This window comes from Sitophilus oryzae, unplaced genomic scaffold (assembly GCF_002938485.1).
Source record: "Sitophilus oryzae breed Bouriz unplaced genomic scaffold, Soryzae_2.0 scaffold_41_pilon_pilon, whole genome shotgun sequence".
In the NCBI taxonomy this organism is placed as follows: Eukaryota; Metazoa; Arthropoda; class Insecta; order Coleoptera; family Curculionidae; genus Sitophilus; species Sitophilus oryzae.
The window spans coordinates 5,163,317-5,179,085 of NW_022146996.1; the positions used below are offsets into that span (position 1 = coordinate 5,163,317).

General features: G+C 33.1%; 1 protein-coding gene across 2 annotated transcripts in view; it reads right to left on the reverse strand.

Annotated features, from left to right (window-relative positions):
- Window positions 1–15,769, reverse strand: part of LOC115885671 (homeobox protein OTX1 B-like) — an 81,943-nt gene that overhangs the window by 46,004 nt on the left and 20,170 nt on the right. For both annotated transcript variants that reach the window (XM_030904653.1, XM_030904652.1), the window contains exon 2: window positions 4,592–4,921. In XM_030904653.1, coding sequence (XP_030760513.1) covers window positions 4,592–4,921 — 330 coding nt within the window. The remainder of the gene's footprint in view (window positions 1–4,591; window positions 4,922–15,769) is intronic.

Here is a 15,769-nt window from a genome sequence, read left to right on the forward strand (position 1 = left end):
AATAATTTCATATATGAAAAATAAAATACAGATTAATAAATGTTTTTTTTTTGTAATTTTAAATAAACTTTATTCTTTTCGATTTCGTTCTTTGATTACTCTTGACACGGTCCATAACGACGCAGCAGCATCAGCAGGACCAAATACGACCGACCAACCGACCAAAAAAGAAACCGATGCGACATTAATAAACGAACAACGACCGAAATTTATAGACCTGTATCTGGAGGATTCACATAAAACTCAACACCGGTAGCTGGTGCGCGAGCTGGCGGGGCAGCGGGACAGAGGCTGCTGCAGCCAACAATTTTTGGTCTTTATGTGCGTGTTTCAGGGGATTAGGCCCGGCCTTGTTAACCAGCTGCAATCCCCCTTTCTCTCCCGACATTTATCGGGGATTATAGCCGAAAGCCGCGACGTGCACTTTCTGGAGCCCTCGGTACACCACCAGGGAAGTCCCTCGACTTGTACGTTTCGTCAAATTTCATTTTTTCTATTATATAATAGACTGTTTTAAAAAAAAATATTTTTCTTTTCTTAATTACACTCAGATGCAAAAAACGCTACGGAGAAATTATTGGTCACATTTAAGGTGTTTTATTTTTGTTATTTTTAGCCCTATTTTTATGATTTTTTTAGCAAACTGTGTATAATTATATCAACTTTAATTCGTAAACTAAGTTTTTAATAAACTTTGGTATTTGGCATATTATACAGGGTTAATCGAGGGATTGTTTTTTTACCCTTACTTTAAAATACCCTGTGCAATAATTTCGTGTGTAAATTTTCCTAAAATATATTCTTACCGTCAGAACCATGACTCCTGAGTCCTGAGCATTTTGTTTTTTAATTCATGTCAATACATCCTTTGGTTACTTTTTAAGAGCGAAATGAACCGATCACGATCAATTTGCAATTTTTTCAATTATCATTACTTTTTGATGTAATTTTTTGCGAAATGGTTTTGGTGACTATTGTCGTAACGTCATATTACAGTGCATTAGATAATCAAAAATGCATAAATAATTAAAAAAGCGTTAAAGACTAACGATACAGTCCGGGTTATAATAAACATTAATAATGATAACAGAACTAATGGTATTAAAGAAAACACCTGTAATACACAAGTATACAAACAGAAAAAAAAATTGTAAAAAATATCCTAATTGCATTGCTTCTCTTTGCTGCTATAACTGCCTGTATACGTCCGTTCATACTGTCATTGAGGCTGCATATATCATATTACGTTATGCTTTTCCCATTCTTCTTTAAGAACCAAGCGAAGTTCATTTAATGAAGCTGCAATGGTACCGCTTCTAACCCTCCTGCCAAGCATGACCCAAACGTCGAACATGATGGTCAGTTTATAGTAGTATATAGTTCATAATAATCACCAAAGCCGCCTTGTCATATTGAAAAATAACTTCAAAAAAAAATGATAATTGAAAAAATTGCAAATTGGTAGTTAAAAATTAACCAAGGCATATATTGACATGATCCAAAAAACAAAATGCTCAGGAGACATGGTTCTGACCGTAAAATTATATTTTAAGGAAATTTTTACACACGAAATTATTGCACAGGGTGTTTTAAAGTTAAGGTACAAAAAAAAACTCCTCGATTAACCCTGTATAATATGCCAAATACTAAAGTTTAAAAAAAACTGAGTTTACAAATTAAAGTTGATATAATTATGTACAAGTTGATATAATTATGTATAGGTTGATAAAAAATTAATGAAAATAGGGCTAAAAATAACAAAAATATAACACTTTAAATTTGACCAAAAATTCCTCCGTTGCGTTTTTTTGCATCTGAGTGTATATCGAACATGTTTTTGGAAATGACGAAGAAAATACCTACTGTAAAAGTTTCCATTTGATTAACATGGGACTATTTTTTCCAACTTTAGAATGTTTTAACTGTTTAACGAGATTTTTGACTTTTTGGGTAGAAACATATTCTTGTAGAGAATTGAACCGTTGATTGAAAGAATTGGAAAGATACGCAGCCTAATGGGCGAATTCGTGACAAGGCTGATTTGATTTCCCCTTACGTCTCAAATGCTGTACGGTGGAGCCTCTACTCGTTCTGCGGCCAACGCACAAAACATTTATTTTCTCTAACTCGGCTAGCGAAGGCAAATCGAAGACTGTATGGAACTGAAAGCGACAGTGTTGCCATATTAAAATGTGTAATATATGTAATACGCTTGATGAAAAAATCTTTGGACGAAACACCCCAGTTTATGTAGCATGACTCGTCATTTTTTTGTTTTTTTACAATAGACAAAAAATGTAGTAAATACTAGAAGGACTGATTTGGTCAAATGTTTTGACAATGTACAACAAGATGGCACATAGTCCAACGTCGTTTCGTTTGATGAAAACAATAAAATATAAATATGTCTTAATCCTAATACTGTCAATAAATCTGTAACTATAACTAAAATCTTAAATCTTAAGAAATTTTTAAAATCAAAATTATTTAAATATTAAGTCAACTTTAACTTTAAGTCATAAAGTTTAAATGATCTTAAGTCTTTGACTTAAGTCATTTTCTTTCAAGTCTAGTCATTTTCGTAAAGACTTAAATCAATATAATGTAATTTAAGGCGTTTTAAGGCGTTATATGGTAATTGGTATTAATTTGTGAGTTAAGTCGGCAAAATACAGCGTTTATTTTAAGATTTAGCATAATACGGGCAACGGTCTAGCTACGTTGAAACACCGGTTCCCATTAGAACACCGAAGTTAAGCGACGTAAGGCGATACTGGTGAATGGACGGGTGACCGGTTCGAAACTCTGTATCATGCTGTTGTCCAAGGGAAAATGTGTGAAATCTATTGATACACACTGCTCATTCACGCCGGTTCGAGGCCGGATGAGATCGGATATATCGTGAGTAAGAGTTAATTTAGACACTTCCTAAGTCGGTAGACCACTGACCATGATATGGCCGAGGACCGCGGTTCGGATTCCGCATAAACAAAGTAGGCCCCGTCCAGATTAGCCCTGGCAGCAAAAAGGAGACGTTAACTGAAATCTTTACTTTACTTGTACTTTTAGCATAATACGAAATGCCTTTTTTGACATACACTCAGATGCAAAAAAACGCAACGGAAAAATTTTTGGTCAAATTTAAAGTGTGAATTTTTTAGCAACCTGTATATAATTTTATCAACTTTAATTCGTAAACTCAGTTTTTTATACACTTTAGTATTTGGCATATTATACAGGGTTAATCGAGTTAAGACCCTGTGCAATAATTTCATGTGTAAATTTTCCTGAAATATAATTTTGCGATCAGAACCATGTCCCCTAAGCATTTTGTTTTTTGGATCATGTCAAAATATGCTTTTATTAATTTTGAAGAGCGAAATGAACTTGACACCATCAATTTGTAATTTTTTCAATGATCATTTCTTTTTGAAGTTATTTTTCAATATGACAAGCCGGTTATGGTGATTATTGTGAACTGTATACTACTATGAACTGCCCATCATGTTCGACGTTTGGGACATGCTTGGCAGGAGGGTTAGAGGTCGCTTCCAGCTTCATTAAATGAACTTCGCTTGGTTCTTAAAGAAGAATGGGAAAGTATAACGCAATATGATATATGCAGTCTCAATGACATACTGTCAACAACGGACGTATACGGGCAGTTATAGCAGCCAAGGGAAGCAACGCAAAGTATTAGGGTACTTTTACTTTTTTATCTGTTTGTATACTTAAGTATTACAAATGCTTTGTTTAATATCGTTAGTTCTGTTATCGTTATTAGTGCTTATTAAATCCAGGACTGTATCGTTAGTCTTTAACATTTTTTTTTTATTTAGTAACGTATCAAATGGCAGCGTAATATGACATTACGACAATTGTCACCAAAACCATCTCGTTATATTAAAAAATTAAATCAAAAAGTAATGATAATTGAAAAAATTACAAATTGATCGTGATCAGTTCATTTCGCTCTTAAAAATTAACCAAAGGATATATTGATACGAATCAACAAACAAAATGCTCAGGAGTCATGGTTCTGACAGTAAAATTATATTTTCGGAAAATTTAAACGCAATTATTGCACAGGGTGTTTTAAAGTTAGGGTAAAAAAACGACCCCTCGACTAACCCTGTATAATATGCCAAATACTAAAGTATATAAAAAAACTTAGTTTACGAATTAATGTTGATATAATTATACACAGTTTGCTAAAAAATTCATAAAAATAGGGCTAAATATAACAAAAATGTAACATCAAAGCAAAACCTTTCAAGGCGGGTAAAAGGACAATAACTCATAATCTTTAAGTTGTTTAATTTAAATTTTAATGCTTAAAAAAGCAAGGGGGCATAATTTAAACTATTCCCATCATCAGGCCCGTTTTTTTGCATCTGAGAATTTCTCAATATCACCACAACTACTATAGAATACAGAATACTATATCGTATCTAATGTGACTTTCAACAATTGCGTGATATATCATTTTCAAAGTTTGCTAATCTAAGTATTTTTTTATAACCAGTAGGTAACCCGATTTTCCAGTTTGGAACTAGTTGTACTGTATTGTAATAGGAAAAGTTGTATTTACCTGGCGGATATGCTGACACTGTTGGTATGTTGCCGAACGGGTGCAGTCTTAGGGAATGGTAATTTGGCCAGGCAGCCGCCATATTAAACTGCGGAAAGAAACTGTGAGTGGGAGCAGCGGTTGCGAGCGGGCTAGCGTGAGGTATGCCCTTGGCTACTCCGTTAACTAGTCCATTTGCCCTGAGGCACTGTTGTTGTTGCTGATGCACTTGCTGCTGCTGGTGGTCGTACAGGCTGTTATGCCCAGCTGAGGCGACCGCTGGGTGCTGTATAGAGCACCCACTCTGGCCTGGCTGCTCCAGCTGCGTAATTTTGAAGCCTGTATTTTTCACTGAAAAAGAAAAATAAATATTAATGATTTACGTAAAGCCTACGCGACAACATTTTATTGAATTAAGAATCTCAAAGATAATAATTCAACTAAAAAAAATCAAACAAAATATGTACATTTGAAGTTTCTAAAATATTATACAGCAAAAATTTAAGCAGACCGTAGTAACGACTGATGACTAGTGAGAAAAAAGACTCTAAGAGCTAGTGGGGTTGCAGTCGGAAACTGAATTGAACATCAGACTTTGTTAATTGTCAAGCTATTGGAATTTATTTATTCCATCCTCAGGACATCAACGTGGTAACACCTTCTAGAAAACTTTCTCTTCTACTTATTTAAGATCTAATCGATCTATTAGTTTTAAGGTTGCCTCTGTAGGAGTTCTTGGGAGATGGACTGGCAACTGTCTTTCTATCTTTTTGGAGGTCTTAACGGCTGTCTCTTACCCATGGGTTTCCCATCAAGAGCTATGAGTGGTAGCCTGTTTTCTTCCATGCGTTTTACGTATGCGAACCATTGTCTTTTTCTTTGCCTACCCCATTGTTGTCTGATATTTGTATTTCTAATTTTACCTCTTCTAGTCTTCCCCATTATGGTTCTTAGGTTCTTCATTTCAGGGACTCTAACATGCTTTTGGTTTTGTTTGTTTTCTCTTTTTATGCCATATATTATAATTGGTCTGATGCAGGTCTTATAAATTTTAATTTTGCTGTCTTGTGATGAATTGGTTTGACCACACTATTTGCTTCAGACATCCTGACATGGCCGTTGCTCTGTTTATTTAGCTTCTCAGATCTTTCTCTGGATCATGGTAGTAGGACATATCGACTATATAGATATGTCGTACTATAAAAACTGCATTAAAAAATTAAACGCGTTTTAGCGCCATTTAATCACCCGATTATCACCCACAATGTGGTTGATTAGTTAGTGATCTTTTTGCTGTGAAGTCGTTAATGTGTCCGCTAAGCCAATTTTTTAATGTAGTTTTTATAGAAGGTTCTACCACGTTAATCTCCTAAGGATGAAACAGATAAATTCCGAAAGCTTGGCAATTAACAAAGTGTATTAATGCAGTCCAAACCCTTCCGACTGCCACCCCACTAACTCTCAGATTCTTTGTGAACATTCAATATAACTTAATTAAAACTAAAAACTATACTAGGTAAAATAAAACGCCAATTCACCACAACACGCCAGAACAATTTACTTTTTACATTAGATGCTTATTTCTCAATCCGATCATCTGCTGATGATGGTTAGCGAAAAGGGGGGGGGGGCAATAATTCATACTTTGAATTATCGTATAAAGTCATAAATCTCAAATGGATTAATTTTAATTTTCTATCGACTTGTGTTTCCGACTTTCATTCTAACCAAAATGTCACCTTTAAAAATGTCCAATTCGTGATTTTACCAATGCTTATTCAAAATCATGTTTTTGTCAATTTTACATTACATATTTTATTTTTTGTCTCAAAAACTATAAAAGATAGGTATAGGTTAGTATAATAGAAAAATTATGAAATATGAGAGTAGTTTCCAAAAATTTAATAATATACTGGGTGTTCCATTTAAATAACAAAGATGCTACCACTTTTTAAATGATCCGGCAACACTGGTAACGCTGATAAAATTTTGATTTTGAAAATTGATTTGAATAAAATTCAAATTTTCAAAACAATCCTATCACCGGTCCTCCTATTACCATCGCCGGAAATTCGGTTACCGTTAGCGGCTAGACAGCTAACTATTGATCCATAAGGATATTTCGAGATTTTTAATTTTTTCCTTCCATTATAAACTTAATGCTACCTAAAATTCAAATTTAGAAGTTTGTAACACTTCTAGAAATATTTTAGAATTCTGATGAGGGCGAGTGAGTCACTGGCAGAGTTAAAGTTTGACTAGAAAAAATTCATAACCTTTCAATTATTGTTGGTACATTCATATACAAATAAAATCAGAATAGACCGCTTCGATTAATTCTAGTTTTCTACCTTTTTCTCGACTTTAAAGTCAATTACCGCTAGCGGCTAGACAGCAAAGTTTTAATCCATAAGGATATTTTGAGATTTTTCATTTTTTCCTTGGGTTATAAGCTTAAAGCTACCTAAAATTCAAAATTTGAAGTTTGTAACTCTTCTAGAAGTGCCTTAGAATTTTGATGATGTCAGTGAGTCAATGTCGAAATTAAAGAAACTTGAGAAGCGATAATTCATAAACTATGAGGTATAATTATTATATAGATATTTGGGTAACCTAGCTAGGCTATATTATGTCTTCATGTGTAGTGAAAATTAATATTCTTGCTTTATCCACAACGAAGTTACAGGGTGGTCAAAAGTGCCGCTAATACCTTCGAGAAAAGGATGGTAGTGGTAATTAAAGAAACGAATCTTCGGCCAGTACGTTTATTTAATATTTGCTTTGCTTTACTCAACGGTTGCACTGAAAACACAACAATTCACCTTCCACCTCTCGTTTAACCTCCCGCCGTCCATCTTTGTACCTTCCCGGCACTTAATCAGATTTACAGAAATTACTTCTTACGCTTGGCTACCTTTCTCGGTACACCCCAACTTTCAATGCACACAGATTAGGACCTAGAAAGGTAACAAGCAAAATAGTTTCTTATTTTGGCGGTTTCGTCTTTTACATTTATTTTTTTTTCTTCGGTCGGTACATTTCCCTTTGTGGGATTAGATTTTCGATCGTTGGTTTTCGATTTTCTCGGAAATATTTTGACTTGTTAAGCAGATTTGTCGTCGAGGAGGAAAGCCGTAGTTACTTTACGTTTGTGGCGTGTTTTTTTTTGAACGAAGGCCTGCTGTCTTTCAGCGTTGTCTCGTTTCCATCGGTCAAGAAAAGGGGCTTATATTGGATAAATAATTGGTGGTTGTATCAATAGAGGTTTGAGCTGATTGTTAATTAATTAGAGAAAATGTTTCGAAAATGTCGGAAAAAATGTTTTATTGAAAAAAATAAGTATAATATATTTATAATAAGTAAGCAACTAGTTGTAAGTAAGCAAGTTAATAAGTAAGCAATTAGTTGGGAAACAGACTATTTTAAGTGTTTTTTCATACCTTCATTTTTTCAACTAGTTGTACTAAAATGTATGGGAGGGGGTTAGTCACCGCGACCTTAGATCTATTGTGTCCCCCTTTCTTGCGTTATAACTCATCGTACAATCTCAGAGCTTTGACAAAAGCCATCAGTGTCTGAGACGGTTTTACAAAGGTTAGTTCCCCATCTCCGATATCAGTCATGCCAAAGTTCATGGTACGAATAGTTATCGTCTCGGAGCACTAAGTGATCAGGTGTTCTGGTGTTTCCCCATTTTACAGGTGAGGCCCCGGATCAAAAATTTTTGTGAACCGGGGCAAAAAATTGATTATAGCGCCCCCTCTCTCCAGCGTTTGCAATAAATTAATTTAAAAAACTTACAAATATCTAGATATAGGTAGACATTTTTCGTAAACGGGACAGAATTAGCCCTTAAGCTTCATTCGGAACCTCCGAATTAGTGGAATAAATTAGTGGTTTCAATTAGCGTAGAAATTTGTTCCTTTAATTTCAATGTAAGCATTCAGAACGTCTAAATTATTGGTAGTCATATTCAATTAGTAGAAAAAGTAAACAAACTTTTTAAGTTTTCCACTAAATATACTTCAAATTTTGCGGGAAATGTCATTTTGGCCATTGATTAGCATCCGTCAAGAGAAATCATGGTTAGAAATCAAAAGTTTATTGTTTTATAAGCTAAATATTTGGCTTTCTTTATGGATACAACTGACTACCGCAAGCTGTTGTTAGGATATTCTATTAATTTTAATTGTGTTTTTTAAACATTGGGAATGATCGTAAACTAAAAAGTAAAAAGCGTAATTATTGAAACCGCTAATTTATTACACTAATTGCGAGGTTCTAAATGAAACTTTAGAATGTGTTTAAAAACTAACTAGGCGTTTTAAAATAAAATGAATACTTGATAGAAGAACGTAAGGTGCATACTAGGCGCTTTGTGGAGCATTTTTTTTTATTTTCAACCATATTATTTGCGTAGCTAGATATTCTGTGATATTATATTATGATTTGGCGCCCCCTAGGATAAAGCAGGATTGTAGCAGCCCAAACAGGATCGGATATTTTATAATTCCTGCTTTCAATGAGTTGCTAACTTCCCCGATTTCCATTTTCCCCAAAGAATTTGCATTCGCCGTTGCTTCTTAGCTTCAATTCACTGAACTGTTCGTTGAGGGGACAGTATCCTGTTGACAAACCCCGCGACAATCCGAAGATTGTTTTTACTTAAATCAAGAAAAATCTTTGATTTTTCTCGGTCGTAGTTCTGAGAAAGTTCTTCGAGTGTCTTAAAGCGTTGGAGGATTCCCATTCCAGGTTGCGGATAGATATTCCAGATTCATGAGTTTCGCGTTTCGCTTTCTCGAGATTCGAATTTTCAAACAATATATCTTCTTGGGCTGACCATGCCTTTAATTTTGAAACGATATACAACGTTTCGACTTGTATCAATCATAAGTATAGGGTTTCCAGAATCGGAGCTGTATTTCGGAACCGGGAATTTCGGTACCGCACCTCTTAGGAACCGGGATTTCCCGTTTTTTTCGGTACTTTCGGTACCTACTGACTAATTTTTGTTAAATGGTGGAGCAGTTCATCAATGAGAAAACAAGGGATGGTTTTTCAAAGTAAAATGGACAAGAAATTAAGATTTTTAATAAAATTAATATCAAATTATTAAGTAATCAGTCATGAGTAAATTAACATGAACACAAGTAAAGAAACAAATATAGGTGACTTAAATCTCACACATCAAACAACATAAACCAACTTAACTGAATTTGAGACAAAAGCCCTAAAATATTGAATTAAAAATGCAAATATCTATTAAAACATAACATAATAAATATAATAAAAACTTCAAAACTGAAAAGAAGCAAGAACAATAAGAAATAGTATTATTACTTATCTAGAAGAGTTTCATTTCGACCGCTAGAAAGTATCAAAGGACTTTCTCACGTAACAGAAAATATTTTTTGAATTATTGTTACCGAGTCCCGAACGAACCGGGAATTGCGATGGCCAAAAAGATTTGAACTGTAATTGGTAGTATTAATTAGAGTTTCCGGAATTTCGTTCCCGTTCAATGATTGTGGAGTTCGTCAAGCAGCAGAATCGAATCAGGAAGCAGGGGATGGTTCGCAAAAGTAAAACCGATAAAAAATTGAGTTTCAAATGAAAATAATATAAAATTGTTAAGTCATGATAAAGTAAACATGTACGCAAATGAACACAAGCGAAAAAGAAAAACGAAAAAACATTATAGGTAGCTTAAAAATTACATCAAACAACATAAACCACACTCGAAATCAACTTAACTAAATCTGAAAAAAAAATTACATTTTCAATTAAAGATGCAAATGCCTATAAAAACATAACACAAAAAATATAACCAATACATTTAGCAATATTATACTAAATAATAAAATAACATATTTAAACTTCAATAATTGCTAATAAGCATTATAGGAACTTCAAAATAACTTCAGAAGTAAGAACAGCAAGAGATAGTATCACTACTTATTTAGAAGAGTTGGATTTCCACCGCTAGAAAATATAAAAAGCGTTTCGCACGTATAACAAAAAATATGTTTTTAATTATTATTACCGAGTCCCGAAAGTACCGGGAATTAATAATTACGAGTCCCGGTTCTGAACCCAAATCACGAGCCATTGTCAAGTAAATCTTGATAGTATGCTGGTTGTACTTGATAACAATTTGTGAAACATATAGTAGTTGATACATGGTGTTAGTTTCAAAATTAAACACAATGCCAGTACAGACAAAATATTTCATTTCAAAACTATGTTAGTCATAAAGACATCTAATCTTACCTTGTTAAGCCCCAAAATTCTTCTCCTACCCTCCTTAGCAGCTTACAAATTGAAAATTGTTTTTAGCACAGTACCAGCACTCGCGAAAAATGTTAAATTGAGCGAACTGTTTTGAACACCAAAACAAGAAAAAGTATTTGGCGTAAAATATCGAAGAATTCGGAACACCACAGAGAGAACTAAAGCCAGCTTATCCCGAAGCGATGCAAAGAGAACTGAAGAACTCGAAGGTAACTATGAACGTCAAACAGCCCTTACTAAGCAGGTAGATCAAGAGATATTGGCAAGGGAATAGTGAGGGGGTGGTGACCTGACTATCAAGGGATGGTCAGATGGAGTCATAGTAACAGAAAAATGTATACAGTTATTAATAGGATAGAACAGCGAGGAAACAAATGTACCTATCGGAAAGGTTACAAGAAAATTTAGGGCGGGGGGAGAATATTTTTGCAATTTATTATTGGCTTGTTATCTAGAATGAGGTTTGGTCATCTTGGACTACCTGAGTGTTATTCATAGCATCGCATTCTATGAAAGATTCAATAGTTTTAATATTGGTAAATGGTAATATATTAATAAAAGTCTGACTGTCTCGATACGGTGACATTTTTACGGGCAAATAATGTCTACTGTCTGTACCCTGGGCAAGGTTATTAAAAGGTAAGGTTGTCTCGTAACTTTTGGACCAATAGGAGCGAAGCGGAATATCATCACTCTGACGTAGATAGAACGTATAAAATCATAGATAAAAAGAATAGAAAATAAAATGCAACCGACAAAGAGAGATAAATGGACAATACAATAAATAAAACACATATCAAACAACTGAAAACTATTGACGCCATACACTATAAACAATAAAGTACACAATGAATATCGTTTCGGAAATGCACTGTCGGACTGTGGGCAGTTTATATCCCTTTATCTATGAGCGGTGTCATTCCTATGACGTAGTAGATGACGTTTTCGATAATGGCGGATCGAGTTACGAGACAACCTTATCTTTTAATAACCTTGACCTTGGGTTGCCAACTATCCTTTATTCCAGAGGTCACTCCTCTTTTTGATTGTACTGTGGTGGTACTGTTCTCTTACGTTACGTATCGAAAAAGTTCTCTTGTTACACACTCAGTTCCCTAAAATATAAAAATATTTATATTATTTTTTATTATTATATTTATTTATATTATATATATTATTATATTTATCGCCAAAATTCTTAATAAAATTATTAATTTGGAAACAATGTGTCTTTCGGTTACTCCTATTCGTTCGTACAGAAAATAAATATTTACGTTCAAGAAACACAATATGATCGAAAAAAACGGCGTCAGCGACGGCTATGAAGTGAAGATTGCTGTCATTTTAAAGGTAAAATCGAGTGTAAAATTATATGGGAAATGTCATCTATGTTCATTTCCAAGCCAACTGGATGCCGTTTTTTTTCTCGATCATACGGCATTTGTGGAAGCATGTTTAGCTTTTTTATGTTTACTTACTCTTAGCTTATGTAATTTTTTTTGTAGAAAATCGTTTGATATATTTTGATGGTTTTTAAAGTTTTGAGTATAAATATTTATAAGAAAGTATGAAGGAATATCAACCGTATAACGTTTACATAACTTTCGGGTAAATTCTTAACATTTGGGCTAAGTTTAAAAAAAAATGTTACGCCTGCGCGGCGCTTATTTACCCTCTTTTTGTTCTCTATTTTTTTTGAACGGTGGCAACCCTGCAGTACCTTTGTCTTTAACATTTGTGTTATAACGTCTTTTTTCTAGTTATTTTTGGTAAAATGCTAGTTATTAATATATTAATCACAACGGTGTTATGTCAACGGTGTTAAAAGACGTGTCTGTGTCGGAAAAAAGTGCCGGGTGCGTCTCAAAAGTGGCTCACCCCTATAACTTTTTATTTTTTCAATTAAAAAAACGAGATTTGGTATGTTAGTATATGACCTTAATTAGGATTGATCGACGTATTCAATTATTTTCGGTCACTTCCTGTTTCATTGGAAATGACTACAACTTTTGATTTTTAAATAGCACCCTCGGTATTTTTTTACTTTATTCAATAGAAAATAGCACTGAATAGAATGAATATCATATGTCAATTTTTGACATTTTCGTATATGGTTTATTTGAAATAATAGCATGCGGTTGATAACGCAAATTTGACTCGAAATATTAAGTGTGTGGTATCAAATTATTCGTAAGAAATGCTTTTTCCAAATATGTTAATGAGCCACTCTCGTTCCATTTGAAAAAATGGAGATATGATTAAAAATAGGATTTGAGCATCTTTTAACCGACCATTACAAGACACTAAGAACATTAGACAATCAAATTTATTTTTCCAATGCTCCTTGATTAAAAATTAGTGTTTTTAACATAGCCATGACACTCTACATTCAAATTTAAAATACGATTTTTTATGAAGCCAGAATGTCAAAAGTTGATATATGATATATGTCATTCTATCCAGAATATCATTTTTCATCGAATAAAGTAAAAAAATACCGAAGGTGTCATTTAAAAATCAAAAGTTGTAGTCATTTTCGATGAAACAGGAAGTGACCAAAAACAACCGAATACGTCAATCAATCCTAATTTATGTTATATACTAACATACCAAATCTCGTTTTTTATCTGAGAAAATACGCACCCGGTATACTCAGCTACATTTAAACATAAACACAGATATATATTTATTTTTTTTTCTGAAGAACAGCCACTAATCATTTTTCCTGAAATTTAGTATCATAGATACATTTTAATATTCAAACGAAAGGCTTGGTGCATTCTCCGCCGGTGTTTGCCACCATCGGAGAATATCGTAAAAAACTAGCGTATACAAATACACGGGTTTAAATAGCAACTATACGAAGTGTTGGAAGAAGTGTGGAAGTATAAATTGTGAAAATTATAAAAATAAAACTAAAAAAGCAAATATTTTGATATCTTCAGAAGGTCTACTTGTATTATAATTTATTATTTCAGTTAAAAAACCTTTTAGATGAGTTCAACTGCGGTAGCGAGCATAGTTTTAATAATCGGTTTTGCTAGTGAGGCCAAATTGGGGCTAATGTAATAAGTGGGCATAAGTTTCGCTATAAGTTGATTAAAAGTATACCATTAATATTGCAAATTATATTTTATCCTCTCATAGCATACCGGGTACGTCTCAAAAGTGACTCACCCCTATAACTTTTTTATTTTTTCAGATAAAAAAACGAGATTTGGTATGTTAGTATATGATATAAATTAGGATTGATTGACGTATTCAACTCTTTTTGACCACTTCCTGTTTCACCGGAAATGACTAAAACTTTTGATTTTTAAATTGCATCCTAGTTATTTTTTTTACTTTATTTGATAGAAAATGACACTCTGAATAGATTGACATATTGATATGTTGATATATTATCAACTTTTGACATTTTCGCTTAAAACAAAATTATATTTTAAATTTCAATCTAGAGTGCCATGGTTGTGTTAAAAACACTAATTTTTATTCAAGAAGCCTTGAAAAAATAGATTTGATCGTCTAATGTTTTTAGTGTCTTATCCTGGGCGGTTAAAAGATGTCCAAATCGTATTATATATTAATAATATCTAAACTTTTTAATAAAATAAATTTTAAACTTTTCGCCTCCATTTGCCATTGCGTTTGTTGTTCGGTGCAACATTCAAGTCTATACGTAGCTTAAGTCTCATACAAAAACTGTGCTAGCTGTGATACTAAAATAATTTCAAAGAAACCCTGCTGGATTTATTTAAAATTATACTATAATTATTTCAGGTAGGTAATACACAAAGGAAAAAGGTATTGTTAATATTCTTCTCAGAAAAATTAAACAATAACTTAAAAGAAGAGTATTACTACGATTGTATAGAAAGTCTAGACAATCAGTTTACAACTTAATTTTATTTATTAAGTTGTAAAGTTTAAATCAAGTTTAAAAAGAATTATGTAAAGTCATGGATAGAAATTCCCCAATAAGGTACTTGTAAAGTTTACAACTTGATTTACCTACATTAGTATAATTAGAGAAGTCATACTACAAATTTTATACCCGCCACAGGAGACTATATTCAAACCGGTAACGTTAGTCAAAAAATAATAATAGTCAAAATTAGTTCTGCTCGAATTTTATCCTAACATCCCCATAAAATTTTAAAAATGATGCTAATAAACGAGTCAGAAGAAAGGCGTAATATAAAAATAAATTGGCTACTGGCGGCACTTCACTTCCACGAACGGACATAAAATTAATATTGTCTCGGTATATTGTCTGTTTGAGAAATTTTATTAAAAGTGAATTTTGTAGTGTCATTTGTTATGGTTTTGGAATTAAAGCATTTACAACTATATTGCCACAAAATGTCTATACCTCTGTGGCGGATTCATCTCTCCAAAAAAGTACTATGGGTTTATAGGCATTTCGCCACTGTAAGAAAATCTACAAAATAAAATAGTTATTTTTTTTAAACACTGCTGCGTTAATCCAACAGAGACTGATGGTCAGCAGTGGTTTACTAATAAACAAATTTGCCTAATGGACAAAAAAATGCTTAACGTTTTTTATTTTTTCGTTTTTTATATTGCGAAGTTTTTAATAAAATAACAAAAAGTAATATATTTACTGCCAAATCGAATTAAATTACAGCATGTTTCGATTGCTAGAGCACCAAAACACTTTACTACTGCAGTGCACCAGCAGATGATTAAAACTAAGATGATTAAAACAAACAAAACAAACAAAAGGTGGTAGATTTAATTTACTAGAAAGAAAACGGTTCAGCGGTTCTGAAAATGTGAGCATTTTTTTTAACTTTCAAAGAATCTCGGTTATTCTGGACTAATTTGAAAAACGGTAAAGAGAAAATATGCTTCATTTATCGAGATCTACCAGCCCTGAAAATA